Raw genomic sequence first — 17,589 nt, 5'->3', positions numbered from 1 at the left:
CACCCTATGGAGTGATTCAGGATCTGCTAATTAAAGTAGACAAATTCTTTTTCCCAGTAGACTTTGTGGTTGTTGACATGGAAGAAGATCAAGAGGTACCTGTGATTCTAGGAAGGCCATTCATGAAAACCGCTCGGATGATGATTGATCTGGATGAAGGGACCATGAAAATAAGGGTGCAAGATGAAGAGGTAAAGTTTACTCTGTTCAAGGCCAAGAAGCATCTTAAGAACAAGAGTGATATCTTCCAAATCGACACAACTAAGGGATCAACCAAGGAAGACAAAAATCAACCTCCAAGCTACTTCCAAGTTGGACAAGAGGTACTCCTGTGCAACTCAAAACTAAGATGTCTCTCGGGTAAAGCAACAACAAAATGGTCTGGACCACTGATAGTAAAAGATATATGCGACCAAGGTGCCATTATGATAGAGAATCCACTGACAAAAGAGAGGAGAACCGTTAATGGAAAACGGTTAAAAGATTTCTTCGGGGGAGTGGAGCTACATGCACCATTTTTAGTTCCTTGAAAACATGAACCGTCGAGCCATGCGACGTTAAACGAAGCACTTCGTGGGAGGTAACCCACACTTCTAATGTTTTATTTTGTTTTGTTTAATTTTATTTCAGGAAATAATAAGGGGACCCTTCTGGTGAAAGCTAGGAAGAAGCAATTGATATGGCAATACCCTTTGTGAGTCAACCCTCCCGGGCTTGTTCTAAAACATTGAGGTCAATGTTTAGTTCAAGTTTGGGGGTGGATTTACTCTTTTGCATTTTTCAAATTTTTTGTTTATTGTTTCTTTTACTCCCAGTTAGAGTAAGTAGTCTCATAACAAAACGAGAATCTCAAGCGAAGTATCAACAATGAAGCAACATGTATGAAAGTGGTAGGAAGTGAATGTTCAAAATTTTTCAGTTTCACTCTCTTTTTCAATAAGTAACAAAGCAGGTATGAATTTTCAAACTCAAACTCTTAATGTGTGCAATGAAACTTAAGGTGTTAGTAAATATTGTCAGAAGTTCTTTATGGTACATTGTTTGTTGGATCAGCTTAGCCTTAACCATTGTGAGGAAAGCTTTCCATTGTTTACTATATGCAGGAGACCATCAATTGTTTTGACTTGTTTGTATCATGCTAAACCGGTTGTTGCATCGTTTGTGGAAATCTGTGAAAGTGATTTAGGCAATTGTTTGAATTTGAGAGTTCTTTGAGCCGACTCCACCGTAAAAATTATTTTCTTCTGTGAGAGTGTGATCCTTTGCTAACCATTCTTTGAGCCTGAGGTCAAGGTAAGTATCATAATATGCACCAAGGAAATACCTGGTGAGGTTTGATCTCAATAAAAAGTTTTGTTTTGGACCATCAACCATAAAATTTGGTGATGTGTTTTCTCTTTGACCTGTTTAGAAAGTAGGGGAGCATTCATATAATCTAAATACAGGTTGATCTCCAAGTTGGGGAGAGTCACATTCAAAAGAAGAGTAAGTATATGTGGCAATTGGTGAAAGATTAAAGAATTCGTAGCTTGAAAAAAAAAAAAGAGAGAAAATTGATAGAAAAAGAACAACGTTTGAATATAACGGTTGTTGAAAAAAAGTGAAAAAGAAAAACCAAGCTACGAATGAAAAAAGATGAACGGGTGAGAGAATTAAAGTTATAGAGAAGAAGGAATGAGTTATGATTTGGATGCTTCCCTATATTAGGAACAACCCTTGATTATCTTCTTTTCTTTGAATCTAAACCGCATAACAACCCTAGAAAGACCTTCTGATTCTCAGATTCCACAGTACTTGATGCTAACAATTCGGTGAACGTATGATATGGATCTTTGTTGATTTAATTGTGTGGATGAGTGTTTAACCCCTCTTTTATTCATCATACTTTTTGATGAGAGTGATTAGTGCTGATTCAATTACAATTGTGTAGTGTTTTGAACTTCTGGAGGTAAGTTGCTTTCAAAGTTTGTTTCATGTGTATATTCTGAGTTTGCTGGTAGAAGAGGAGTATTTGACTTAGTTACTAGATTGAACCACTTGAGAAAAACTTTTTGAAAAACTTGTTGCATGATTGTCGGTAAACTTTGCTGGAGGTAAGTAATTTTGTTTAGGGACAAACAAAACTCTAAGTTGGGGAGAGTTTGTTAGGAGTAAATTAATGGTAAATTCATGTGTTAATAGAAGTGATTTAGTCTCCAAACCAATGCAAAATGTGATGAATCCATAGGTTTTTATGAAGAATTGAACTGAATAAGTTTAGTTCATGAATAAAGCAAATCGAATCACTTGTGGGTGTTATTGTTGCAGGTTTTGAGCTGAATTGGAACTTAAGAAGAACATGAGGAGGATAGAGGGCTTGAAGTCTCAAAGGCAAAAGAAAAAGATGGAAAGTGCAAAGGACGCGCCGCGAGAGTTCCTAGGGCGCGCCGCGAAAATATCTCTGTTTGAGGGGCGCGCCGCGCCAGCCCGTTGCCGCGCCGCGGCCTCGGCGTTAAAAGCCCAAAAATTCTGTTTAAAAGCCCTAGCTTCCAAGAGAAAAAGGGGGGTTAGAGAACTTTGTGAAGAGCGAAATTAGGAGAGCATTCTGAGTTTGCAATCAAGAACAACAATTGAAGGCCAATTCTTTACCAATTGAAGACATTCCATTGATGAAGATGAATCCCTCTATTAATTCTTGTGTGTTCTTCATGTCTATGGAGAGTTAAATCCCTCTTGTTGAGTCTAAGGTAGTAGTTAACCTATGAATATACATTACCATTGATTAATTCCTGTGAACAATTGTTTGAATTTATTATCAATAAGAAACCTTGCTTTTAATTTACATCATTGTTGAATCTTCGATCGAAAGAGAGGATTTTTACTTTTGCCCTAGGTTACTATATTGATTCAATTATAATTTGCAGAGATGGAATTTTGATTGGGTTTTCATAATTATCGTTCTTAATTACTATTATCGATATTGATATTTGGAGAGATCGAATCTCATACCGGTAAAAGTTTATCTAATTTGATTTGCAGACATGGAATCTTATTTGAGGATAAGTGAAGATAATGATTCAAAGGATTGTTCTATTGTGAATTAATTGATAATTGTATAGGATTAGGTTGATGAACCCTAAAGGCTCAACATCTTTCTTTATTTGTTAACACAAAGTCCTTTACTTGCTTTTATTTTATTATTTGCTTTTGATATTATTAGAAGTATAAAACAAACCAAACTCAATTTTCCTAACTCAAAATAAACAACTATAGAACGGCAGTGATATTAACCAATCCATGTGGATACGATATATTACCGAAAATATTTACCCAAAAATACTTTCAACACTCTTGCTACCTACAAATGAGGATGGTAAGACAATTCTTCTTCCAGTTTTAGAATGTGGTTGTTCTGTGGCGCTATCAGATTGTTCATTAAGCTTTGTATATTTCCCAACTCTTAGCTTGAATTGATTTTTTCTCAACCAGTTAAGACGTTCTGATTCCATCATGGTATATCCCTCGACTAAAAACTGTTGAAATAGTCTCCTTGAATGAAGAAGTGTCCTAGCCTCGCTTTTGCATTCATGCAATCGGAAACATAACCAATATTTGATAGTTTGACGATTTTGCTTTGTAACTTCCTTCTCATGTTTATACTTGTGTAGTATATTATCTTTGTATCCATCTTCTCCATATGCAAATATCATCGGATATGATAGGCTAGATAAGCTGAATGAAACTCATCTATCCTTTGTAGATGACCGTCACGGTGTTGAACAATAATGTCTCTCTTAGATACGGTGTCGACATCACCAACGATAAGAGCAGCAACCTCTGATACGGTGGGATGGTTATAGACACGACCATCTGAAGATCGTTCTGAAATAAGTTTCAGTTTGATATCTTGGAAACCTGTTTGTTTAATCATATCCCTTGCCATTCTAAAAGCTTTGGCATGAGGATTATATTCATCTAACATCAACTTCAACTTACTAACAATAGACCTGTCAACATTCTTGCTGTCCCTATCATGAGAAATATACTATGTTAATCTCTAAAAAGAAAGTGAAATGCAAAGAAAAATAATGAGAGAAGGAAATAACCAAACTTGAAACATTTGATTCTGTTGTCGATTTCATTGTCCGTATCAAATATATACAGTTGAGCATATTTTTGTAGTTCTCCTTGTTCAGGAAGCAAGCTGCCGATTCGGTGGCAAGTTTGTCCATGCAATCGTAATGTTGGAGGACCTCCGCCTTCATTGATGGAAGTGTCAAACTTCATTCCAGGGGATGTAAATGAAAACATTGCGTTGTAGGTTCGTATGTTGTTTGGGAAATTGTTTGCATCTTTCAAATTGGGATCAAAGAGAAGAGTGTTAAGAAGTGGTGGTGGTGTTACCAATAATGGCACAACAATTTTGCCTCCCTTACAACATAAACTGAAATTTGGAATAGTTGTATGTCTTGACTTCCCTTTACGCTCCTGATACCACATATAGGCATCACAGTGTTTGCACTCCCATACAGGATCTCCAATATCAGAGTAAACTATATTTGTCAAAGAGGCAAATTTGTTAAAAAAACTGCCAGATTATACAAATTAACATTAACAATATAAGGATAGGTGTGGTAATAAAAATAGACCTTCATCATGGCAATTGACTAAAGGAACCGCAAGTTGACCTCCATCCGAATCAGAATTGTTATCCATAGCATTGTGCTCCTCAGATTGGCTGCAAGAATCGTCGCTTGAGTAATCAGCAACAGCCAATGTTGTATAAAATTGAGACTGTGGGGTACGGGACTGCATTGTTTGTGGTGCTGTCTGGTGGTTGGTATTGGTATTTATAGTTGGTTTATGAGGATTAGTGGTTTTATTGAAGCTGTTTATAAGATTTTGTCTGAGCGGAAGAGTAAAAAATGGTGTCTTTGCAGTGTTTTTGTTTTTCAGGGGACGGCTAGAAGAAGCTGTATGACAGGATTTTGATCCAGTTGTCTGTAAAGGTGCATGTTCCGTGGATGGCATAGTTGGAATGGGAGTAGTTGATTGATTTTGCCTGAAATAAGGGGATACATTTTCCTTATTGGTATAGTCAAATGGAAGGATGTTTCTTATGTGATGGCTAGTTGATACAGGAAATTGGTGTTGGGTTGTGGTAGGAGGTGTAGTGTTAATATTTTGGTATGTTAGCAAATTTGGAAGGGGTGTGAGATGTTGATGAGACGATTGAGAGGAACTAACAATGCCAGAGATGTTTTTCTTTGTGTTCAACGTGAGTCTTCTTCTTTTCCTAGCCAGAAAAGCTGGGGTTTGTTCGTTGGTAAAATGTGGAGGTTCCATTTATTCCAAGAAAGTTACTTCGTTCACAAAAACAGTCAATTTGTTATTGTAAGAATATGACCAAAACAGGAATTTGAGAATGCAAAATAAGCTTGGAAGAAATACCTTATAAGGATACAATGTTGACAATGGAAACCTCCCAAATATTGACTCCAATTGTTAATGAAAACTTGCAGAAGATGTTTGTTCCCATTTAGTTGTTGAACATAGTTGAAGCCATAGTTTTGTTCATATTGGAATGATGAAAGATGAAAATTTGAGTGTTTGACTGTTGTTTTGAGTGTTGGCGGTTTATTGAAAGAATGAAAGATGAAATTTAAATTTTTGAAAACAAAGTTATTTGGATAGTGGGGTAGAGAGGCGGGCAAACCAAAAAGAAAATAACAGTTGACATTTAAAAAGTAGCATTTGGAAAAAGAAAAAAGTGTGACAGGTACAAATGGCCTGCATAACATAAAAGAAGTAAAAAAATTGAAATTAGAATGTGGGGGCAGGATCTATTGGTTATACGTGGCTATTAGAGTAAAGAAAGCTGCATTGGGAACACAAAGAGTACATCCACTCATGAGCTTTGGTATATGCAGTATAGATTATGGTGAAAAGTACCAATTTTGGAGAGGGCCCGACTAAACAGCCTGTATATTTGCATCAGTTGACGTGTAGCTTTGGAGAAGTAATTATAAAATGACTTGAAACATTGTAGTATGATATAATATGCTAAAATTTGGGTATGAAGATAAAAAATGATATATTTGTTATCACATTGTATTGTTTATTCGAAATAGAGTATTACTGTTGGCTTATTAGATAAAAGTGTGTAACACCAGAAAAAGAGAAGTGGAATTATATCTCAGCCATTTTAAAATTGTAGAAATAATTCAGGATAAGAAAGAAGCATATGAGAGTTATTGTGGGCTTATTCAGAAAAAGAGTATTATTGTTGGCTTATTAGATAAAATTGTAAAAAATTTATGATATACTTCTCCACATATATGAGAACCTTGATGAAATTAGATGGACATTATAAAGAGCAAGATAAGCAAGAAGCAAGAAGTACAATATTTGTTTACAACAATATGAAAACATAGATGAGAACCTGGATTTTGTAAAAACTTATAATTTCTTTCTGAAATTAGATGGACATTCTAAAGAGCAGAATGAGATAGAGTATGGTTATAGGGAAGTGGTAATAAAGATTAGGAAATAGTTCTACAACAATGAGCAAGAAGTATAATATTTCACAACCATTGTCTAGACTGAAAAGTAGTTATGTGTTTTGTGGGAACTGAAAACCTCATAACAGGTTACTTAATCATATTACAAAAGAAGGTTTTCACAAAATATTCATGGAAAGCAATCTAATTCTCCAGTTTGATATGTTTTTTCATTTTTGTTGAAGACTGTTGTCCTTCAGGCGTCTGAGACAAAGGAGTAATGTCTTGTGATTCATGCGGAGCAATCCGTTTGGCAGTTGATGTTGGTGTAAGCGGTTCCGACAATGTATTAGACGTAATATCGGTTTCCTGATAAGAAGAAGATTCCACACAATTGGCATATAGCATAAGTCAGTGGAATAATACAAATGTATACATATTAAAGAACGGATTGTATTAAATATTATGCGGACAAAACATCTTTGGAATGGGTATTACCGGAATGATGTCCCAATCGTCCAAATGAGAAGCTTCAGCAACACTCTCATTGTTCTTAAAGAATATAAAAGAAAAAAGAGTGATTTTTTCAAACAAATTAAACATAAATGAGAAATGTCAAATTTAAAAAGGCGTCATTAAACATACCTGTGTTAGATTAGGAGTGGTTATCATCTGGGAATCAGGCTAATAAAAATACACGTAAATTAGGAGTGGTTTATACATTTACAATGATTATATATGTACATTATAAAGCAGCAAAATACACGTACCAATTCCTGGCCAAACGAACGCAGTATATCCCTTTTAACAATGTCATCCTCAAGTATAGACATAACAGATCCATTGTCCCAGTCAGGTTGCCACTTGACTTTGAAAACCATGGTCATTCCAACTAAAGTATCAAGTGCCGCAGGGAACTCAAGAGGGTCCGTAATGCCAGCCTTTGATAACAAATAAATATGTGAGTAAAGAGTTTCACAAATGATAGAAGTCAACGATGTAAAAGCTCAAGGTAGAATGGTATGATAAAACCTCAATCAAGTTAGTGCGCATCTGAGCAGCAGTGACCTTCAAAAGTTGAAAAGCTTCACGGTCCCATATTACAAAGGTAGCTTTAGTTCCAGCATTAAAAACCTCAATTAAAATTTTATACCTGTTGTACATTGAGGTGGTGAGTATACAATTATGTATGAAAATGAAAAAGTCATAGAATAGGTATCATGTTACCTGTAAATTGCAGTCTCTGTTTTGTGACCAAGCGAACATTCATAAGGTGGTAGCATTCCTTTGGCAACCCTAGGACACTCATGACATGCTTGGTTATACCATCCACCTTGAGCAGCTTTCAGTTTGGTGATCGTTGCCACGGTAACACATTGAGCCAGCTGAAAATGAAACGATAGATAATGAAACAACTTTGGCCCAGTAAAAGGAATAATAATGAGATAAAAAGAAGTCAATACCTCCTTGAGTTTTTCAATATCAGCCAAAGGATATACAGTTGCCTTATACATAAGCTTATCATAAAGAATGTGCTGAGAAGAATTTGAGTATTGTGACATAGTTTGGGACTGCAAACTCAAAGCTTGGCTTGAAGATTCCGATTCAGTGTATTTTGGTAGGCTAAAAAAAAGATTAAAAAAAATCAACCATACAGGAGTTTTGATGTTAATCATATAAGAGAAATGGGAGATAAAAAGTAACCTTCCAATAAAATCTTTTATCTGAGGTAAGTCATCATTGACATGCAACCTTGTAACGTTGAAAGTGTTGGAAACAGACAATGGATACTTTCCTAATGTTGAAATCGAAGAATAAAGTTAGTTAGATTATTGTAAATATATAAATAAACAGTATGGTAAATATGTTGTACATGTATAATAAAATGAGAGCTTCTTCCTTGACTTTTGCATATTGCAAAACAATTATGATTGGAGTGGTATCCTTTCGATTCTTACTGAAATCATGGAACTGCACTGCATATCCTTCCCACAAAGTGCAATTCAAAATGTTGTCCCTAAACAAAATAAAAGAATATTCAAATGTTAGTATGACATATAAGAAAGGATTAGCAGCAAGTTGAATAATCGGTTTGCATACGACAAATCTTTCAACAATAGATTGATCTGCTGTTTCTTGCCCCCTTGTTGAAGTTGGATGTAACCAATTTCTGTCACCATTCCAATGACATCTGTTTAAAAAATCACAAAATACAATATAATAAGAAATATGTTGAGTACATCAAGTAAATGAAGTTTATCTGTTCATACCTATTAGAACATCCTTTTTCCAATTCCCAGTCATGATATCAGTAAAAGAAGTGAATTTAAGTGGCTTTGCAGGAATATCATGTTTATTCTTGTCTGTAACAGATGTACCACCAGTAAATGTCAACATAAACTTGTGATCTGAAGGCTTGAAAAGTAAATCATTAAGAGAGACTTGGAAGTTCGAGATTGTATAAGTGTTGTCAGCGGTTAATAGTGAATCATAGGCTTGTTTAAAAGGATGTGGAACTTTGACATGGATGTCACAACCCTGCATGATAGACGAAAAAGCAAACATTTAAAGAGCAACAATTAACGAAAAGTGGAAACACATATGAACAAAGATGTTAGTTGAAGAAAGTTACAAAGATAAACCACAAGAATGTTGGATATCAATATTTCTGTTTCCATCTTAGAGGATGTCAAACCGGGTTTGCAGAAAAAAAAAACAGAAACATGATATAAAATGAACAAAAAGCAGTGATTCATATAAAATGGAGGTTAAAAAAAGGACCAATACAAAGAGAGTTAATGATATAAACCCAACTCAAAAAATGCAAAAACATAAATAAAAAAAACGATAGAGATGCTTACATCTTTGTCAACGACAACCAACTCAAAATGTTCCTTGTTCTTATTAACAACTGTCCATTTGTGATGGATACGAACAACAAGTTTCCAAAGCTCCTTCGTATCATTAATGTTCTTCACCAGCTCAAACGGTCTAGCCATGAAAATCTACAAAACCAGCAAATGGGAAAAGTGAAAAGTGAAGGAAGAAAAGAGGAAAGAAAGAAAGAGAAGAGGAAAGAAAGATTGATACCTGTTATAGGTTTTTTGTGTTAGGTTTGATCCGGACAGACCAGGTAGATAGGAAATGTGAAGAAAGAGAAGAGAAAAGAAAGAAAGAGAAGGAAAGAAAGAATGATACCTGCAAACAGTGTATTCATTGGGAAGACCATGACTGCTGTTGCTGTTTTGCAGAGAAAACTTTTCTACTTTTTCTCGTCCATATGCAACTGGTTAATGGCTAGAATAATATAAAATAATGGCGGCAGCGAAGGAATGGCACAAAAGGTCCCAATTATGTAAATAATACCATCTAATTGCCTGACAAATGATTACTTTGGACCTAATTTGCCCCCATAAGTGAGATTTGTCACCTAATAAAGCTAGGGTTAAGTTGTATAATCCGGCACAATTTTCTTTCTTATATTATAGATTACACAAAATCCAAACCCTTAACCCCCTATAAATGATCCAAAATCCTTATACTCAACATTCTTATCAGTACACCAACTATAATGAATTGAAAAACTCTTACTCCCACAACTCTTACAACCCTCCCAAACAAAACACACGTAATAAATAAAAGGGATAATAAACATTTATCCCCTGCTATATAGGTAAGATTCGGGTTACTCCTTATTAATTAATTTATTTTTGAATTACTTCCTGTATTTTTAGGGTATCCCCTAAGCGTGTAAAAAATAGTGAAAACCATGGGGTAAATCAAAAAAACAACTTTACACGGAGTCCTAGGGGGTAAATCATAGAACTTTTCATATTTTAAGGGAATAATCCAAAAAAATAAATTAAAAGAGGTAACCCGAATAAAAACATCTCCTAAAATCATAAACCCACAAATACACACACATTCATAGAAACTCATAAAAGTTGAAAACTCACAAGCAAATCCCAACATGATGCTACTCAACAAAATCCATGTTCCTATTTTTATGTTGCGATCCTTCGAAGAAGATCGGTTGGGTCGAGATAATTTATGGTACAACTTTGACCAATGGTTCAATAAAAAGGAAGACGAAAACTCGGATGTAGCGAAGAGTGTCTGGAATTTTAGTGAATATGATAGGCTTATCAGATGTACATTTTTGTTATTGATTTCTGAATCCAAAATGAAGTTTTTATAGGCCACTTTAGTATTGTTTCATAAGGTAGCGACCCTTCCTGAAACGATTCCTTTTCCAAAAGTTACAATGCTTAGCCTATTGCAACATTTACCAAGAGTTGCATGTTTTCATTCTGCAACACTTCACGAAGTGTTGCCTATTTTTGATTCAAACTACAAACATCCTATTGCAACACTTCACGAAGTGTTGCCAATTTTCATATTCAAAATACAAACTTCACATAGATATTTTCTTGTCATTTTGGAACACACCTATGGTGATTAAATATTATTAAGTATTAATAATTTCCAATAATCCCCCACTTGTTCTAATAATGACAAGATCAATTCCAGAAAAAAGCGAAAAAAAGAATGTTAATACAATTAAGTATCTTTCGATTTTAAACTTAATCTTAGTAAGGATAACGCAAAGTCTAAATGCTTTTAAACCATTAATCCATATGATTATACCGGCGTTATGTTACACACATTCTTTAAGGGTTCTTTGCCTACATTTCTCGCCTAGCACTTATTTATGGCCATATGCTATCCCGTTTCATGAATTTTTCATGAGAGAAACTCCAACTCTCACTTTGAGACGACACCATCTCGAAATTCACATAGGTGAAGTTCATATTGTGTCTTTTTCCATGAGACACATACCCTCGGTTTTGAACTTCATCAAGAGTTTGAAATAAAACTCAACCCTCGTTTTAAGGTCAATATTACCACGAAATGTTTGACAATTATCCAAATCAACGACTTGTTGTTACCCATTGAAAATCTTGAGGTTAATGTTTTGTTAACGTAAGAATCGTTGCCGCCGTTGTCGGAATTCTTACTCAAGGAGTTTCAACCTCCTACCTCTCGAGGTTGTTTTTACTAAGTCTCTGGCCAGTGGCTTAGTAAATGAATTTCTCAAATTATAGATCAATCGTGTAAATGCGAGTAAATGATTACATCTTTAATAAATTTTCTCACGAATGTCTAAGGCCTCAGTGCCCAGACTTTCCATTTTACACTTATCTGAATTATCTTGCTAAATTGGCTTGAATAACACAATGTGTTAACACCTTTGAAACATTGTATTTAGCCAATGGAACTTCCGATAGAAGGTCCCTCAACCATTTAACTTCTTTGACCAGTGGAAGCGAGATCCACACACCATGGCTCCATGGTCAAGAGAGTGATGCATGTTTGTTTCTTGCTCTTCCAAGAAATCTCACCTCCAACTAGTGTAAATATCCACTCAGTTATAAATTTATGATCTCCAACACTCGATATCCAACTCATATTGGTATATCCTTCTAATATGGTAGGAAACCTACCATGATGGAGGTCAAGGTTTTGATTTTTTTTTAAAAGATGATCGAAAATCCTTGTGATGGCCTTCCAATACTCACTATTTGATTTCTAGTAAATCTACTCATTTACTAATTGCAACTGCTATATTGCATATAGTACATTGCATTATAAAACCAATTTCACTTGTGTATTCTAATATAGCCACAACTCTTCCATCATCATTTTGACACTAAGATCTAATTGAATATTCACTTTTTGAAACGTGACAATTTGAACTTATCAAGAACTTTCTCAACAAAGTGTATATGACTAAGTTCATAACCCCTACTATTTTGGCATTACTTTGATCCTCAAAAGAGTGTCAACTAGTCCAAGATCTTTCATCTTGAATGTGTTCGATTATGTTTTTAACCCCAACTCTTTCGCTTTACTTTGATCAAAAAGAGTGTCCACTATTTCAAGATTTGTCATCTTGAATGTGGAAGCTAGAAACCTCTTTATTTCTAAGATTCAATTTATCTCATTGCTAATGATCAACATGTAACTGTAGATGTTTTGATTGGCTGCATTTTGTGGTAAAACATTCATGTGTATTCTGTTGTCTTGACTAAGGTCATGATATGTGGTGTGTAATACGGTGAACTGACTTTTTATCGATCGAAATGTCGCGGTAAGCAAGAGTCGCCACCGACTTTTATTTTATCCAAACTAAATCAGAAAGGCAAAAAGAAACAGAAAAAAACCTTTTAAAAGAAATCTAAGTTCGGGGGGTAATTTATGCAAAGGGAAGGTGTAAGGCACCCTTTGCATCCATGGTTTTCCATAGGCTCTTAATTGCTTTGCTTGCTCGTTTGTTTTTAGAAAAAGTAGATGAGAGAGATAGGGACTTTAGCTTGTGAATAAGCGTTGCCCTTTTGAAAAATTATGAGAAAGAATATAATAAAAAGGTTTGAGCATTGCAAGGCAATTAGGGGCAATTACCTTAAACTCAGATGATAGGTCTCTTTTTGCCTTTCAGAATGAAAGGGTCAGTCCTTGCCATAAGAGGGCAGGAAGCCTTTCGTTTGGAGGTAGAAGGGTCATCGAATTATCATTCGCTCAAAGACTGACCCATGCCATAGAGAGGCAGGTAGTCTAAGGGGAAGGATCAGAATAGCCTTTCGTAGGCAACCAGAAGATACCTCAGCCTTTTCCGTAGGCAACTTCCGAGGGTCGAGGTCATGTTAGTGTATCGAAGGCAGCATCATTAGGGACCATGACCTTTAATCGAGGCAACATGGCTGAGGTATCCTCGTATTCGAGGGACTGGCTATTCTGCAGAAAATCACAAGGCAACATGCAACAGGCAACAGGCAACAGAGAGGTTACCCCAAAAGTGTGCGTGGGTGCAACAATCACGTGATTAAATTCAGTTATTTATCTTATAATTAACTATTCTAAGTTGATTACAGGCTTGCACTCCCTAGAATTACTAACCACGGCAATTAATATTAACAATTAAAATAATAATGGGGAAAGGGAAAATGAAACCAGCGGGGGAAGGGAAAATGAAACCAGCGGGGGAAGGGAAATCGAAACCAGCGGAATAATAATGCTATAGGTCTAACACAAGTAATAATTAAGATCAGGGTTTAGGGTTACCGACTATTCGAAGCTTTGGCATTTGGCAAACCCTGAAAGGTGGGAAAAATAAGAAGCAATAGTAAGGTGAGTGCATTATCGGTTCAGAGGCAAACATTATCAACTCTTAAAAAACAAAAGAATAAAGAAATTAAAAGTAAATGAATGAAGAGTACTTAGCTTGGCATTTGCCCTGACAGGGTTGGTGGGCAAAGGTTTTCCTGAAGCATTGACTCTGACCATCTGAGAATTGACAGAAGAAATAACAAGGCGTGAGTGTACAGACAGTTCATTGATATTTAAGAATGAACCCTAATTAAATAAAAGGAAGGAAAGTATTTAAATAATTAAAGATTAAGACTTAGCTTTTGAATTCGACGTGACGCGTTGTCGGAGTGAACCCTGTTGATAACCCTGAAAAGGCACATAAGAGATATTCAGTGTATTTGAATGTTCGTCACAAACCCTGATCAGGGCGCAAGGGCGCAAGTTAACTACAGTTAATAGAATAAATAAAAGTCCAATTAATTAATTATTGGTTTTCAACCTAATTAAATAAATCGGGAAAAATAAAATTTCGATTACATTTTCTAATCCTGAAAAGTATTTTGATTAATTATTTAAAATATTTGTAACTAATTAGACAATTTAAATGATTTAAATCAAAAAAAATAAAATAGTTAACAATAATTAAAATGAACATTTTATTTTAATACCTCCCATACATATATATGAAAAGAGTTTAAAAATAATTTTTGTTAAGAAAAAATATAATTAAAAGGATAAACAAAATAAAAAACTAACATATTATATAATTAAAAGGAAGAGAAAGTTGGAAAGCTTAGCTGGAATTAAGTGTGGTATGTCTTTGATGGTGTATGGTGGTGCTACGCGTTCCCAGGCGTTTGATCTGGGTAGAGGGAGATCCAATGGCCTATACATAGGGGTGTATCGTAGACCTTCGTTTAGCCAGGCGCGCTGGATTCTTGGGAAACGTATACTGCAAAAATAAACAAATGAGTGGCGCCTTCAGGAATCGAACCCAGGCGCCTTGGGTCGTTCCTTTGCTTTGCCACTGCGCCAAGCTCAGTTTGGTGTTATTAACACGAAAGCATAAGATAATATATTATAAAAACGTCATGCCCAGATTTTTGAAAATACATCCGCGCCCAGCAACTTCATCCTCTTCGTAGAAGCTTCGTTTTTCTTCACCCCTGTGCATACTCATCTATGGAAATAGAGTGGATAAACAACATATAATGACACGAATCGAACCAAAATCGCATACCGAAGTCAATTGCACTCTTATTACGGGCCAATTTCATCTAAATAAAAAAATCCTAATTCAAAGCTTGGAACCCTAACAATGGTGGATTCCGTATGCAAGCGAATAAACACAATTAAATTTCCAGAATCACTCATGACATCATTGTAAACGCAAATATGCAATTCAAATTCATTTATAATGCATGAAAAGTCGAAATCGGAATTGGATAAAAGTGGTCAAACCGAACAGAATTGGTGACGATTCTTGATGTCTCAGTGCACGAATATGATTGCAAAACGTTCAGCCACGCTTCAGGAATGTTCTTGGATCTTCAAAACTCTCTGAATTGATCTGTAACCACAACAAAGATTTTGCAATTTCTTGAAATTTTGAGAGCTTCAAAACCCCCTCTTGCTGCAGAATTCTCGTCCCCTAGGTTTTTGTGACTGTTAGGTACTTATAGGAATGCATTTAGGGTTGAATAAACTTGGCAAAATCCAATCAAATCTTTGTTAACAATTTTTTTGGAAAATATGGTGAAATATGTTTCCAAATTAAGCCAATATCAATCTTTTTTCTCAATCCATTTTTGTCACTGATTTGTTATTGAAATATTGAGTATCTAATCATTGATGATGATTGGGAATTGGCTTTTTGTGAGATATTTGATTTTTTATGATTTTCATAAATTAATTATCATCTTTAAATGATAAAAAATTCACATAAAATCAAGTAAAAGCCAAATTTTCGTGGGAATCATTTTATGGGCCCTCAATGTTATAAGGAACAAGTTTGGATCCTAAAAATATAGGCCCAATAGCAAGAATTTCAAAATCCTTTCACATTTTCCCTCCAAAATAGTCCAACTTTGACAAGGTCTATCTCTCTCAATTTTTGTTCTTTCCTTGATGAACCATGATCAATTCTTGATCAAATGGTGAATGATACTTCAATATGAGGATGTTGACAAAACATCAGGAATTTTGACTGTGGTTTGACCATTGTTTGATTTTTAGATCAACCAGTCGATTATTGATTGTTTGGGCCATTGAGTGAGTAATCTTTTGACTCATAGTTTGAAACTTGGAATGAGGATTATTTGGAGCATGTGAGAGACCATGAAGTCCACTGGAGATATCAGAACCTGACTTTTCTTTGAGAAGAGCAAAGCCCTAGTTCATAGGCACTTGTTTAGGAGATAGGTAGCTTTGAGCAATTGAGGATCTTTGAGCATTTGAAAGGTGAAATGAGATGGGCAAATTTTGGGGTATGACAGTTGCCCCTGTTCAATCTTCTTATACCTGAAGATGTAGATTGGTTTGTGTGTGTCATACCCCAAAATTTGCCCTATAATTTTTAATTGTGAACTAAGGTCAACTTGCATTCTATGCATATTCATTGAATTAATTTAATTGATTGATCAGTTAAATAATTGATTAATATTTATTAAACAAATTTTGTTAATTACCAATTTTTATTGGTCGACTAAAGTCACTACATCTTTTATATATTTTTTGTTTTATCAATTTTAATTTTATTTCATTAGCTAATAAATGGAGTAATAAAAAGGGTTTAATCAAATTTTGGTTATTTCCTTAATTAATCTATTTTATTTTGATCACACACTATGTTTTTTTTCTTTTTTTTTTTTTTTTATTATTTTTTTTTATCATCTTTTTTTTATATATATCCATAATGTATAAATTGGTCAAATATTCTCTTTTATGTTATTTTAATGATTCAAAAAATTATTAAAGAGAGAATTATGGGGGAGGGACGTCCATCTTAGTTTTGTTTTATAGAAAAATTCCATTTAATTATTATGAGAATTGTAATTGGTCAAACTAATATGTCCCTTCATTTTAGCAACTACTTTTATTACATTTAATAAAAATAAAAATAAAAAAACTATTTTTGAGTGAGAATTAAGGCATGGAGCAAATCGTGTTTATTCATTTAACTTTTTTTGGTTTTTTTGTTATATATTAATAATTAGATTTCTTAATTTTGTCCCATACTGACTAAGAATATTAGTTAGTAAACAATTTTTCTTTTTAAGATTAATTGGTTAAATAATTAACTATTTGAAATTAATTAATAAATTAATTGATTAACCTAATGTTAACTAAGTCAAAAAAAAAATTAGGGTTTCTAAACCCTATTCATCTTCTTCCTCTTCACCCAAACGGCGGCCGCCCCTCCTCCAAACCACCAAACCCTAGTTCTTCAAGATACTTCAAGCCCTCAAATCAAATAAGGAAGAAACAAATTCGGAAATAAATCAAATATAGACATAAACGAAATTGATTGTTTCATTTATCAGTAAATCAAAATCTGATTACAAACTTTCAAAATTAGAATAATAATCGAATCTCACATTAAAACTCATGAAAACTTAAATCCCTAATTTTAAAAAGTGGTACAAAATCAATTCTGTAATATATACAAAATCAAATCCCTAAAATCTAAATCTAGAAACAAATCAGGTACAATAAAAAAATTTGAAAAGAATCGGATCTACAAATTAATTCAATTGATTTGTAACAACAAAGACTTAAACTATTTCCTAATTCATCAATCCTAAAAACTCTATAAAAGCAAAACCTAAAATCTACAGAAGGGGGGGAAAAAGATTGAGAAAAAAAAAAACAAAAAAAAAAACTCTTGCTACACCCTTTGTCTTCGATACCTGAAAGAGAGAAGGAGAAGGATTAGATCGGATTCAAAAATCGGAGAGGAAAG

General features: G+C 34.4%; 1 protein-coding gene across 1 annotated transcript; it reads right to left on the bottom strand.

Annotated features, from left to right (window-relative positions):
• Positions 1–6,580: 6,580 nt before the first annotated feature.
• Positions 6,581–15,384, bottom strand: LOC131652733 (uncharacterized). The gene is made up of 12 exons (XM_058922680.1): positions 9,341–15,384; positions 8,750–9,017; positions 8,580–8,670; positions 8,353–8,496; positions 8,184–8,274; positions 7,943–8,102; positions 7,707–7,864; positions 7,512–7,632; positions 7,250–7,420; positions 7,125–7,163; positions 6,978–7,031; positions 6,581–6,848 (listed from the first exon to the last, which is right to left on the bottom strand). The coding sequence occupies exons 6-12, from the start codon at positions 8,039–8,041 to the stop codon at positions 6,684–6,686; spliced, it is 807 nt and encodes a 268-aa protein (XP_058778663.1). The 5' UTR covers positions 8,042–8,102; positions 8,184–8,274; positions 8,353–8,496; positions 8,580–8,670; positions 8,750–9,017; positions 9,341–15,384; the 3' UTR covers positions 6,581–6,683.
• Positions 15,385–17,589: the final 2,205 nt, after the last annotated feature.

This window comes from Vicia villosa, linkage group LG2 (genome assembly GCF_029867415.1).
Source record: "Vicia villosa cultivar HV-30 ecotype Madison, WI linkage group LG2, Vvil1.0, whole genome shotgun sequence".
Lineage (NCBI taxonomy): Eukaryota > Viridiplantae > Streptophyta > Magnoliopsida > Fabales > Fabaceae > Vicia > Vicia villosa.
This window is presented reverse-complemented; position numbering and strand designations above follow the sequence as displayed.